Here is a 14,192-nt window from a genome sequence, read left to right as displayed (position 1 = left end):
TAAATCTGCAGCACGGCCGTGTTGGCTTCAGCTTTCCTCTGAAGGGCGGACGCGTCTCCTACACAAACAGCCAGATGACAGATAATCGTTGAATAAGTGAAGAGAGCGGCTCGTGCTCAGACAATTGGACATTTTCTAATGTCTTGTGCCAAAACCAATATCTTCTCAGAAGTGGCACTTCACAAAGCGGCATGAATACATGTCCACTCGAGCAATCAGCCACATTACAAGTGTGTCGCATTACATGCAGAGGTCTGCTTTAGTGCTGAAAGCAGCAGCCTGAGAGGACGAGAAGGAAGTGGGGACGTTAAAGTGTCAGAGTGTCACATTTACTGTCGTCTTCCTGCAAATGCAAACAAGCAGAGAGGTGCCTGTGGGCTCGCGTTGAAACATCTCTCATTGTTTTGAGTTTAAATTCAGTTCCAGGCCGACCAGCAGCTCCTCACAACAAACTGAGTGAGAACGAACTGAGCTCAGAGCTAGTTTGGGGGGTTAACTCGGTGTTGTTTCAAGAGAAATCTGTTTTCATCAGCCTCGTGTGCATGAAAAGGTTTCAAAGCTTTCTGTGAATATAAATGGAGTTGGTGATGAACAGCTGCAGAGTTTCTGTGAGTGTGAAATCGTCATGAAACCTTTTATGAATAGCACGTTTCATATACACCAGCTCAAAGTGATTGTAGAAAAAAATGTAAATGAAAGAATCAGTTTTTAGTTCGGTGTAACTGGGGAAGGTTGAGTGTCTGTTACAGAGTGTCAGTGAACGCCTCTCTGCCGCCCACAGGCCTACCCCGAGTACCTGATCACCTACCAGATCATAAAGCCTGAAGCCTCCGCAGACGGATGAAGATGGAGTCAGGGAAGGAAAACACGAAGAAACGCCAGAATCTTCACTAACTGCATGCACAGAGAAAACTTTATTTATACCATGTATAAAACATGTAGGTTTTTATCAGATGACTGTTTTTTTGTGGTTTTATGCACTTTATTGTCTTCCGTCCTGATGTGATGTGACTGTTGATTTCATCTTCTTGTCGTTAAAAATGTGTTGTTCACATATTTCAGGTCATTTTTCAAAAACCAAATCCATGTACTTGACCCACGCGACATGTTGTTGATGTTTGAACCCATGTGATGGGAAGTTGCTGTAATTGGCAGATAAATGGGTTCATTGCTCCCCGTCTTTGAAAACGGCGACGTAACGGTGAACGGTTGCTCGCTGCAGACAGAACAGTCAAAACAACCCTACATGTTGCCTGGCAACCACCTGACGAGATGAAGAACTGGATTGGTTTCATGGAGATGTTACGTGTATATTTATTTTTTGTACAAGCATGTCAGTTTATTAATATTTATGAAGTGAAAATATCGTGTTGGTTTTTAAACACCAGGTTTTCTCTGAATCAGCCTGAACGAGCTGCAGTCTCTGATTGGCTGGAGTTATCACACAGTTCATGAAAACCTGAATCTGATTCATCAAACAAATATTATTTACCTGCCGCAGACGTACCTGAGCAGTCATAGCCTGACTGCAGATCTCTGACTGATTTATTTAGTTCATATTCCAGCTCAGTGTTTTTATCCCAGGTCAGAAAAGCTTTTTATGATTCAGTTTTTAAAAAAAATACAGCCCTTAACAAATTTATTAGACAACCGGTTATAAAAACAAGGGAACACACATTTTTTAGAAACAACTTAATTAAAAACAACTTCACCTTCTTTTCAGCATTTTTGTGAAAACAGTAAATTAGAAAATTCAACAACAATAATTACATTTTAGCATTAAAAAATCAATGTTAAAGTTTTTACACTTACTGGTGAATTAACATTACAGAAAAATCTAAAATGATTTTGGTCATTTTGTTTAAATTTAGGGCCTCTGTGGCGTCAGATATAAATTTGTTAATCACTCTTCATGTTTATGTGATGCTGACCTCTGTCAGACAAACTGCTTCAGCTCCGGACTCTAAGCCCCGCCTCTCGAAAAGCTCAATTTTTATCTGACTGGCCAAAATAAGGAAGCCTTCCGAGGGGCAGTGTTTGTACTTTAATATATTTAAAAAACAAAAAACAGGGACCACTTTGATGCAAGTTCATCAGATTCTTTGATATTTAATCCAGACATCAAACATAACTTAAAGCTATATTTGATAGAAAATAACAAAAAGTGATCATTTAAAAATATTTCTTGTTTTAAAAACTGAGCTGATGTTGGACTGAAGAGTTTTGAGTTTAAGGGTTAGCGTCGCATGCCTTCAAACAAACAGCTGCCCAGATGGAAAGTTAAACTGTCAGATCTGTTTTATAGCTGAAATGCTAAGCTAACATGAAATTATGTTTGAAGCTGAACAAAGCAACAAAACACACAACGTCACTAATTCTTATTCATTTATTTCCTTTCTAGAGTCCAGATTCATTAAGTTTTCATTTTTCTGAACTCGGATTGAAGCGACGGCTGTTAGCTTAACTAAGGTAATGTAGGTGAACTGGAGAGAGTGATCACATCAGGAACTGTGTAAGTTTGCAAAAACAATCAGCTCTGAATTTTATTTTGATGCAGACTGATCGGCTCTCTTTTCTGTGAAACGAGAAATATGTGGAATCTCCTCCTGCGGGCAGCATGAGAGCGTTCAAATCACTGTTCTGATCAGGTCTGTAATCCACATGCAGCAGAACAAAGATAATGAAGCTTTAAACATGTTCAGAACGTCCTCGTGGTGGCTGACTGCTCGCCCACTGTTAGCTTACAAACAGGAAGTGCTGACAGAAAGTTCAGTTTTCCTTAATGACCCAAATGACTGAGAATGAGAAGATTTCTGGGCTAAAAGCTGGACTCACATTAACAAGCTTTCCAAAAAGGTTTCCCTGTTGGGGTTTTTTGCTTTGCACCTTTTAACACAGTGCTATGTTTCACACTGAGCTCATTCAAATAGTAGAGCAGGCGAATGCTCAGCAGACAGGTTTAATAACAGAAGTTTGCACCAAAACAGGAGGTCATTTTGTGGGCAAGAGGTGAAAAAGCCTCCCATAGAGCTGATACTGGTTTAAAATCACTGAGCATGTAATGTGTTTTTTTGTTTGTTTTTTTTACAATGACTGCCGGAGAGTGAAGTCTGGAGCGTGGTTAATCATGTTCATTTGCTCAAACCTGAGCTGTGGGGGGGGCGGGGTCGCTTTCCATCCATGAGTTCAGATTCATAACCTAAATCATCTTGAAAAGTTTTCTTTTTAGTCCTGCAGAATCGAAACTTTCAACCCTGGAAATCAAAGAACAGTTGGATTTTTTCAGACTGTAAAACCTGCAGGGTGAATGAGCTCCGACTGTTCTCTTCTGTGTGTGAATGATGCATGTGGTGCTGTCTGACTGGATACGTGGAAGCTGCTCGTTGTGCCCGTTTCAGTGTTTCGGTGCAGACTGGGAAGAAACCAGCAGCTGACAGTGAACGCCTCATTGACTCTGGACCAAAATGGTGCTAATTAAAGGATTCATCGGGTTTTTCTCACCCTGGCTGTTTCCTGTGTTTGCAGCGACTGTAAAGCATATTTATCTGAAGTTAAAGCTGTTGGTGCTTTATGGTTTTTACCTGTTTCTCCAATCCTGTACTTCCAAGTCCACGATTGGATAAAGTCCCCAGATTTCACTGAGAGGGTGGAGCTCTCAGCTAAAGCCAGCACACTTGGTTGGAAAGGTGGATGTGTGATCATTTGGACTTTGATCGGTCGAGATGTGTGAAACGGATCAGCTGTGTCCTCTCCGCTCTCTGGGCTGGTTTCCTCTGTTTCTGCTCTGTGATTGGCTGAATGAGGACTACAGCTGGGCAATGAATCCTTAATGACCCTGTCTGTGGTTTTCCATGTTTCATTTAAATCTCTCTACACTAGCGTCATCGTGTCAGCTCTTTTCTGTTATTACAATAAAATACTGCAGTGATGGACCGAGTACTAACTCTGCCTGAAGTTTACAGGTTTATTATTTAATAACTTTGTTGTTCAAATGTCACGTTTGTAGAAAGTGAAAATGACAAATGTGCGCATGAATAAATAAATGAAAAGTTCAGAGTGTGAATAACACACTTTGATTTTGAAAACTGACATAAATGAATTCTGTAATATTGATTTTACATCGAGTTTTTCTACTTGATGTAGATCATAGCTCAAGAGTTGGCAGTTCATCTTGTAATCGGAAGGTTGCCAGTTTGAGCCCCGGTTTGGACAGTCTCAGTTGTTGTGTCCATGGGCAAGACACTTCACCCGTTGCCTACTGGTGGTGGTCAGAGGGCCCGGTGGCACCAGTGTCCGGCAGCCTCGCCTCTGTCAGTGCGCCCCAGGGTGGCTGTGGCTACAATGTAGCTGCCATCACCAGTGTGTGAATGTGTGTGTGAATGGGTGGATGACAGGATGTATAAAGCGCTTTGGGGTCCTTAGGGACTAGTAAAGCACTACATAAATACAGGCCATTTACCATTTTACTTTTCTTTATTGCAGAGTCTCACACAGATCCGGGCTGATGATAGCCTGGATTAGATAATGATGTCAAATGTCTCAACACACCCCACGCCCGTCCACAGGAATGTGGACCTGTGGCTGAGGCGAGGCAGCGACACTCACCCCGAATCCACCAAAACTAAATGTAAGGCAGAGAAAGTTGCAGATGTGGCCATACAGCTATCTGCAGGATTAGTGATCTGGTATGTTATTAATAGAAAGGAACCAAAAGAGGGAAAAACAGACACTGAGACTTTGTGTTTGCAGAGGCTCGGATCAGAGGTAACACCTCCGAGTCTGAAGTCCACAGATTGGTGGACTGATCCCTCTGGGTTGGGGACAGTCCATGGGTTAGTGGGTAAAAGAAGCTTCCTGAGATGGTTTGGGCTGATGAAGATTTCTCCTGCAACTCCTAGGTGGGAGGAGATCCAAAACTGATCCAGCAGGCAGATTGACGGGTGTAGAAATGCAGAAATGATCAGTTCTCCAGCTGTAAAAAGGGGAAATGTGTGCAGAAACTCCGACGTGGAAAAGCGTTTGATTTGGTCGTCGCTGCTGAGCATTGACATACAGACATTTCCCTTCCTGACCTTCAGTCTGTCCCTCCAAACGTCACAGCCAAACTGTTCTGTCGGCTCGCTGGTTCCTGACAGTCGTCCTCCGTCTGAATGTCAGAGCGAGGCGTCGTTGTGAGTGGCAAACCTGTCAGTCGTGACGAGGGCAGCGCCGATCGTTGGAACGCGTGTCAGCTCAAGTCAGCGTCTCGTGGTCACGGCTGCTGGAGTCATCTGAACTGGATCTGCCCCGTGTGGCTCTGTGAGCAATCATCTCTGCTGTTCTGGTTGGCACATGTCATCACATTCATCTTTAGGACTTTCTGCCTTTCTTTTACCCTCTGCAGCACCATCTGCAGAACTCTTACATCGAGTTTGTGGTTCGTACTGATTCTCATTTCAAACATAGTAAATGTAAGAAAAACTTAGTTTAGTTTATTTGTGCCCTACAACAACCAGCAGCCTGGAGCAGCGTGATGACGTCCATCTTTCACGTCTCATACATGTGAGGGACGCACACGTCATGAGTACAATGTTTTAAAGTTCCACGCAAATCCTTTAAATCATCACTCTGCTTTAAAAACAAAAGCTCGTTATTTTGTCTTTACAAGAAGCTTCGATTTCTTAAACTACTCTCAGCAGCTTCATGAGTAGAAATTGTGAAATTTCAGGTTGGGGGTAGATCGCGGTGAAATGAAACATTCAGACTGAAGTCCTGTGAAAACAGGCTAATGTGACTCCCAGCTTCATGCAGATCTCCAGCTATCCTCAAACACCTCCCACACTGCCACGATCACAGCGTCAGAAAGTTTGTGACTAAAGCATCTGCAGTCCTCTGTGATTTTCCTTTATCGAAGCAGCGAGCCACAGGCGAGGCCTCCGAGCTCGAAACAGCAGAGCCGCTTCTGGGGTTTCACTGTTTCACTCTCTGCACTCGTGTTTTCAGCAACAACCTTCTTATGAATGAATGTGAAAAACCCTGCAGTCACTGTGTGGGTGATCTCAGAGGTTCACATCAATCGGTCTAAGAGTCTGAGGCATTTTACAGGTCATATGAATTCTGGTTGAATGATAAGACATGAACGTGTTCTCAGTGTTAGTTTTAATGAATCCTCATTGAACCTTTGGACTCTCAGCTTCAGGCAGATCTGGAGACTCGCTGGGGTGAATGTGCTTGAAGGTATCGTCAGAGTATTTGGAGTGGGACAGGACTTCTGCTGCTCGCTGGTAGCTGTTTCTTGATTGGACAATGTAGGATGCAGGCAGGTACGGCAGCTCAGTCGTGCTCACCGGCACCTCATCAGTGTTCCAGACGCTGGCATCCGGGAGGTGACGAGGTGTCCACCCTCCCAGGTAGAACAGGGCAGAAGGCCCCGCTGCAAGCTGTTCATCCCATGCGAATGCTGGATTGAATGGGGATGATCTGTAGGAAGCAGAGTTCCCACCACTACCAGCAGCATATCTGACTCCACGAGGGGGCAATAAAGCCTCGTAGACCGGACGGGACCTAAACACCACATGTGGGCGTCCACTGGTTCTCAAAGCTGACCGAGGGTTCACAGAGACGCTGGGAGGTTTCCTCACAGGTCCCAAAGAGCTGAACCAGGGGCCAGGAGACTGAACTTCAGGAGGACTGGACTCATCTGAGCTGGAATCGTAAGTCACAACAAACTTTTTTGGCTCGTACATGGGTACAGAACGCGGAGCTGGAAGGGAAGCTATCGGACTGCTTGGAGACTGGCTTCCAGCATGAGAACCACAATGTTCAGGGGCATCTTCATACATCAGGGACACCAAGGGAGAGTGAAAAGCTTCAGATTGAAGGTTTGATAATCCAGAAGACTGTCCACCACCTGGGTAGGGATACCTGTAATCTGAGAAACACAGAGTTCAAATTACTAAACAGTTTAAGCACAAGTTTAAAATGATCACTTTAAGGACTACTGAGAATTATTGTACCCCTGTCCTAACCACTGCGACACATCCAGGACCGTCCCAGAGAGCAGCACACGGCCGAGCACTGGTTCAATAAGCAGAGTGGAAAAGGGAAGCCAAAAGGAATCACCATGGTAACCAGTAAATGAAGAGGAAAGCTGTGAGCCGAGGAAGGCGGATGTGTTTCACGGTGGACGGTGAGTCTCAGTTAAAGCAGAGAGGGGAGAGTGGAATTTAAATCTGTCCACTTGTTTACCCACCTTCATTTTTCCAAAATTAATATTGAAGCTGAAATCCAACAAATTTCACCTGAATCAGCTGCAGCGTTACAGGTACAGACGGGTGATTAAACGCGTCCAATACACATCAAACCTGAAAGACTGTTTTGGAGCTGTGACAGGACGTAGACCAGGAAATATAAACTATTATTTTAGAGTGGAAAAGATGTCGAGGGTCGAACTCAACTCCTTTGTTAGAGCGTTGTGCATTTCCAAATATTGTCTGACAGAATTTAATGATTCTGCATTCAGAACTTTAAAGCCTGAACAATGAGATCATGTCCAGAAAAAATTATTATTGTGTGTGAATGTGTGTGTGAATGGGTGGATGACTGGATATGTAAAGCGCTTTGGTGCCCTTAGGGACTATTAAAAGCGCTATATAAATACAGGCCATTTACCATTTTTTTACCATTATTATTATTATTATTATTATTATTATTATTATTATTATTATTATTATTATTATTATTATGTATAAGCTGTAATTTGTTTAATATTTGCTACATCCAGCATTTTTTTTCAGAAACTAATGATGTAAAAGTCTGAAAACTAAAGTCATTTCCTGCTCAGAGGGAGTTGGAGGAAACACCTGCCAGGGAGCAGATTAGGACCAAAGAGTCTGTTACTATGGTAACTGACCAGTCTCCCATCGATCGGTGTTATCCAACTCAGTTTTCACTAAAATTGTAAAGTGCATTAGAAATAAGTCCATGTTTGATTTAGCAAAGAAAAACTGGAAGTAGAACCAAAGGAATCAGTTTCATTTAAAACAGAATAACCACAAAAATAGTGAAATATTAGGCCTTCAGAGACTGAGCCCTACCTGGTGCAGGGAAAGTACAACCAGTGCCTATCAGCAGGCAGATCAAAGGAGCTCTGCAGGACAGTCAGACACGATTAAACGGAGGTTCAGCTGTGACTCACAGTATACATGACAATGAAAACAGATGATCAGCTGACCTCAAAGAGAGTCCCAACACCATGTTTGACTCAGAACAGCAGGTCATCTACAGCTCTGTCGGGTGAAGGCTGGCTGCTGATTGAAGCTGCTCTAATGTAGGAGCTCGGCACTCATCATGTTCATTACAGACACCTGGAGACCCGAGGTGGTGCTGGGACAGAACTTCATCCAAACTTCAGCTGCGTTTCTGCAAGAACACACGAGCTGTGAAAGTTTCTTTGTGATGCTCAAATGGCGTGAAATGAAACTGCATTTGAAAACAGATGGACGGAAGTACTCAGACTGGCTCTGATGCCACACAAAATTCCCCCAAACAATCAGAAAGTGTTTTTGTGATTTGAATCCACAGAGAGGAGAAAATCGTGAAGTACAGCAGCACAGCTCAGAGGCAAACATACTCGGGTCTTTACATCTGTATAAGGTAAAGACAAAATGTTGAGAGTGGGAGTGGTGGAAAATAATTATTAGTTTGGTGCCATGTTCACCTTTTGCATCCATGATGCGTTCAAGTCACATCATAGGTCACAAACCACAGACTGTATATTAAAGATGGCGAGGCGTAATCACCGTCATATATCATGCATTGGTTTGTAAAGTTTCACTTTTAAAGCCTCCAACTATCTTTGTCATCAGCATCTTAGCTTCTTGGAAACCAGATGTGATACCTGTATGTGACTGAGGGACACTTCAAGTTCAACTTTATTGTCACTTCAACCATATACAGTTTAAAAATACACAGTGAGGCGAAACAACGTTCCTCCAGGAACCAAGGTGCTACAAGACAAGTTAGTGCAAAAAAAATAATAATATATAATATATCTAGTAATAAACAGGTCAGGGTGGCCTCATCCTAAATCATCTCATGTTTCAGGTTCTTAGCAAAATAACCATCAGACTCTAGACTAGCTCCCAGAGAAAGATTATTTTTGAACTGTCATTCATGCAAAGCTACCCTACTAGCTTCAAATAAACAGAATATGTCCCCCTTCACCAGCTCTTCAGCCTCTTCTTTGCTCTTCTTCGGTTCTGAATGAGCTAATCTAGAAATTTAAAAGTGTGATGCTGGCATTACGCTCCGATAAGAAGGAATGTCATGCTCACTTTTAACCTTCAGTCTGCATTTGTCACTTTATCAGAAGCACAAAGCAGTATATGTGTTCTTACACTTGCTGTGAGCCTAATATTGTAGGAGGAGCTATTTGATTCACCTCATTCCCTTCAGCATCTGAGACAAAAGGTAGAAGAGCCATCTAAGATATGGTTCATAAACCTTAAACCTTCATCTTCTATCCTGTCTTCCTTCTCTCACCTCAACCGGTCGCAGCAGATGGCCCCGCCCCTCCCTGAGCCTGGTTCTGCTGGAGGTTCCTTCCTGTTTTTTTTCCCATTGTTGCCAAAGTGCTCTGTATGTATTATTGTAGGGTCTACCTTAAGCGCCTCGACTGTTGTTGTGATTTGGCGCTGCATAAATAAGACTGAATTGAATCTGCTGCTGCTGCTGATATTGTTAGCATGTATGTAAGAGCTCTGGACTCCATCTGCACCCTTCAGGCCGGGCTGCATTTGGAAATTTGCATGAAAAGTAGAATAATAAAAGAACAACTCTGTGCAGCTTTAAGATTTATTCTTTATTATTACTTTGAGGGTTTTGAAGAATCCTTACAAAACATGAGAATACGTGTAGAAGATTATATTATGGTCTGAGCTCAGCTTGACTGGATAATTTCACACTCACTGTCCACGGTTACGTCTCCCACTCAATCCAACGGTCTTTCAAAGAGGAGATCAGAAATGTTCAAAATCTGAGCTGAACTGAATGCAGCATTAATCAGTGACTGACTGGGACCAGGTGAAGTTCATTCTGAAGAGGCAGAACACAAATATAAGCACTTAGCACAGAGCTTCTGCTGATAGCATCTGTCAGACTGTTACTTCTGACCTGTTGTAGCTGAACTGTGGTGCAGTTTGAGATTTAAACATGGTGCTTGACCTGTTTCTCAGGTTAGTTTTGAGCTTTATTGTTTAGTGGTTTCGTTTGCGTACTTGTACTTATAGAGAACTTTTATCTTAACAGGGTTTCTTGGGTTTGCTTCCTGCTGTTCAGCAGAGCAGCTTGTTTCCCTACAGTTATTCAAGGCAAGTGTCTATGATAACTGGTCTGTAGCTGCAGCAGGAATGTAGATTTTGAGGTCTTCTGAAACAGTTTTACTTGATAAAGCCTTTATTTCATTTCTTGACTTAGACTTTAAAACTTGGATTTTCTGTTTTTAAATTAAAAATTAAAAGAAACTGTGTGAAATCTGTTTCTAGTTTCAGATCAATTTGGTGATGACTGGACTTCTGATACTGGAGGGGTAGGGACTAGCAGCTTCGGAGGTGGAGGGGATGGTGCTGGAGGCTTTTATGGATCCTCATTTCTTGGTGGCGTTCCTTGGGTTACTGCTCCTGTAGGAGGAGCCCTTTCTCTCGATTCTCAGAGATGGCTGCCATCCAAGTCTTTCCCTGACTTCAGTGGCTTGTATACCTACAGTGTGCCACTGGGCATGGTCGCAGCACCTCCCATATTTCCTTCATCGTACATCGTCCAGTCTGGGAATGGCTACCAGCGGGGAAGAGAAGCCCTTTCTTTCTCTAAATACTCTGATGATATAGTTGTTCCTTTTCCTCTGACACAGTATCTAGGGTTTCCCTGAGACTGAGTTTCAAGAGCTGCGGATCTGAGGTAAGGGGCTACTTATAAGCATCTAGCACTTGAACAATCAAAACCTGTGTGTTAATTTTTCTTTGTTTCTGCAGGTGATGCTGACCCTCAGCTGTGCAAGAACTGATGTCTTCAAACATTAAACATAAGAAAAATTGCATTGACTGTCAATCATCTTGGTTTTAGATGTTGCAGTGTGCCGCTAACTCTACGGACAGTGAACCAAGTCTTCTAAATACAATAATGTTCACTGAATAATGGGTATCATGGCCTGTAAATAAATGCAGCAGGATAACTGGGTGCCAAAATTTTACTGATAGTGAGCTGAAAATACATTCCTGTGTCTAAGCTGCTCCCCAAGTAACACAAAAACATTGCTGGCATGAGTAAACCCATCATATGTTCCTACATCAGGTTTCTTACAACTGTGTATGGAACAGTAAGAAGAAAGTCGAGTTAGTTTTGTTCACCTTTTTTTTTTTTTTCTTTTTTTTTTTTTTTTTTTTTCCCCCTGATTTGGTGAACATGAATTTCCTGAATAACCCATAACTATCTCGCTGGCTGACGAACCTTGCCAACCCGTTATCTGCAACCACAACACTCAAGTTTGAGCTGAGCTAACATTAGCTGGTTTTGTTGATGCTGTAAGGCTTCAGATGTGCAACCGTAAATGTCCTATGAATTTTTAGCACAACATTGACATAGCTGTAGGATTTAGATATACCGATATGAGGTATATTTTCAATGCAAAGTCAGTGCTATATTGATCATTCATTTTTTTACATAATTAACCTCTGTGCTCATGTTTTAATTCAACAGTCCAGTGTTTGGACTGTCACTTCATCTTTGTTGGTGTAACCCTCTGAACAAAATGTTCAAAAAGCAAGTCTTGCAACTCCACAGCCATCTGAAATGCCTGGAAGGACTTAAAATGTTGGTTTTTGAAACATAATCTAAATTAAGTTTAAGTGTTCATTAAAACATAAGAATTGTACATTCAGAATCATAGGTCATATCTATGGAGGCTTGTTTCCTGTACTGGGAAAAAACAAACGTATAAGTCAGAAATGTTTTTTAAAAATAGCTTTTATGTTATCTTAGATTTTCAATTCATCCCAATATTTCATTTTTAAGTCAAAGTTCCACAATACTAACCTGAAGATTTTGACATATTGACTGTTTGAAAAAAGAAAGAAAATAAAAAGCAGGCAGTATATAAACAATATAAGATTAGGTTGACAACCTGTTCCCCTTGGAGGGTTACACTCATTTGCTCCTAACTGTTCAGTAGATAGGTAAAACACTTCCAAGTTGCAAGCTAAATGCAGGTTTTACCAGGTGTGGCTAATCACTGTAATTGTAACTACACACCAGAACTCTTACATCGAGTTTGTGGTTCGTACTGATTCTCATTTCAAACATAGTAAATGTAAGAAAAACTTAGTTTAGTTTATTTGTGCCCTACAACAACCAGCAGCCTGGAGCAGCGTGATGACGTCCATCTTTCACGTCTCATACATGTGAGGGACGCACACGTCATGAGTACAATGTTTTAAAGTTCCACGTAAATCCTTTAAATCATCACTCTGCTTTAAAAACAAAAGCTCGTTATTTTGTCTTTACAAGAAGCTTCGATTTCTTAAACTACTCTCAGCAGCTTCATGAGTAGAAATTGTGAAATTTCAGGTTGGGGGTAGATCGCGGTGAAATGAAACATTCAGACTGAAGTCCTGTGAAAACAGGCTAATGTGACTCCCAGCTTCATGCAGATCTCCAGCTATCCTCAAACACCTCCCACACTGCCACGATCACAGCGTCAGAAAGTTTGTGACTAAAGCATCTGCAGTCCTCTGTGATTTTCCTTTATCGAAGCAGCGAGCCACAGGCGAGGCCTCCGAGCTCGAAACAGCAGAGCCGCTTCTGGGGTTTCACTGTTTCACTCTCTGCACTCGTGTTTTCAGCAACAACCTTCTTATGAATGAATGTGAAAAACCCTGCAGTCACTGTGTGGGTGATCTCAGAGGTTCACATCAATCGGTCTAAGAGTCTGAGGCATTTTACAGGTCATATGAATTCTGGTTGAATGATAAGACATGAACGTGTTCTCAGTGTTAGTTTTAATGAATCCTCATTGAACCTTTGGACTCTCAGCTTCAGGCAGATCTGGAGACTCGCTGGGGTGAATGTGCTTGAAGGTATCGTCAGAGTATTTGGAGTGGGACAGGACTTCTGCTGCTCGCTGGTAGCTGTTTCTTGATTGGACAATGTAGGATGCAGGCAGGTACGGCAGCTCAGTCGTGCTCACCGGCACCTCATCAGTGTTCCAGACGCTGGCATCCGGGAGGTGACGAGGTGTCCACCCTCCCAGGTAGAACAGGGCAGAAGGCCCCGCTGCAAGCTGTTCATCCCATGCGAATGCTGGATTGAATGGGGATGATCTGTAGGAAGCAGAGTTCCCACCACTACCAGCAGCATATCTGACTCCACGAGGGGGCAATAAAGCCTCGTAGACCGGACGGGACCTAAACACCACATGTGGGCGTCCACTGGTTCTCAAAGCTGACCGAGGGTTCACAGAGACGCTGGGAGGTTTCCTCACAGGTCCCAAAGAGCTGAACCAGGGGCCAGGAGACTGAACTTCAGGAGGACTGGACTCATCTGAGCTGGAATCGTAAGTCACAACAAACTTTTTTGGCTCGTACATGGGTACAGAACGCGGAGCTGGAAGGGAAGCTATCGGACTGCTTGGAGACTGGCTTCCAGCATGAGAACCAGCTAATGTTAGCTCAGCTCAAACTTGAGTGTTGTGGTTGCAGATAGCGGGTTGGCAAGGTTCGTCAGCCAGCGAGATAGTTATGGGTTATTCAGGAAATTCACCAAATCAGAAAAAAAAAATGGTGAACAAAACTAACTCGACTTTCTTCTTACTGTTCCATACACAGTTGTAAGAAACCTGATGTAGGAACATATGATGGGTTTACTCATGCCAGCAATGTTTTTGTGTTACTTGGGGAGCGGCTTAGACACAGGAATGTATTTTCAGCTCACTATCAGTAAAATTTTGGCACCCAGTTATCCTGCTGCATTTATTTACAGGCCATGATACCCATTATTCAGTGAACATTATTGTATTTAGAAGACTTGGTTCACTGTCCGTAGAGTTAGCGGCACACTGCAACATCTAAAACCAAGATGATTGACAGTCAATGCAATTTTTCTTATGTTTAATGTTTGAAGACATCAGTTCTTGCACAGCTGAGGGTCAGCATCACCTGCAG

At 42.7% G+C, this 14,192-nt stretch overlaps 1 protein-coding gene and 1 long non-coding RNA gene across 2 annotated transcripts in view; both read left to right on the top strand.

Annotated features, from left to right (window-relative positions):
- LOC101474062 (poly [ADP-ribose] polymerase tankyrase-2-like) overlaps positions 1–1,255 on the top strand; it is a 28,827-nt gene extending 27,572 nt beyond the window's left edge. Inside the window, exon 29 of the mRNA XM_076875319.1 lies at positions 782–1,255. Within this exon, the coding sequence (XP_076731434.1) occupies positions 782–844 (63 nt within the window). The 3' untranslated portion in view covers positions 845–1,255. The remainder of the gene's footprint in view (positions 1–781) is intronic.
- Positions 1,256–10,061: 8,806 nt separating this feature from the next.
- LOC143413010 (uncharacterized) lies at positions 10,062–10,931 on the top strand. Its single transcript, XR_013093566.1, has 3 exons — positions 10,062–10,214; positions 10,288–10,349; positions 10,524–10,931. It is a non-coding gene; the product is annotated as an uncharacterized LOC143413010 (long non-coding RNA).
- Positions 10,932–14,192: the final 3,261 nt, after the last annotated feature.

This window comes from Maylandia zebra, linkage group LG16, assembly GCF_041146795.1.
Source record: "Maylandia zebra isolate NMK-2024a linkage group LG16, Mzebra_GT3a, whole genome shotgun sequence".
Classification (NCBI taxonomy): Eukaryota; Metazoa; Chordata; class Actinopteri; order Cichliformes; family Cichlidae; genus Maylandia; species Maylandia zebra.
This window is presented reverse-complemented; position numbering and strand designations above follow the sequence as displayed.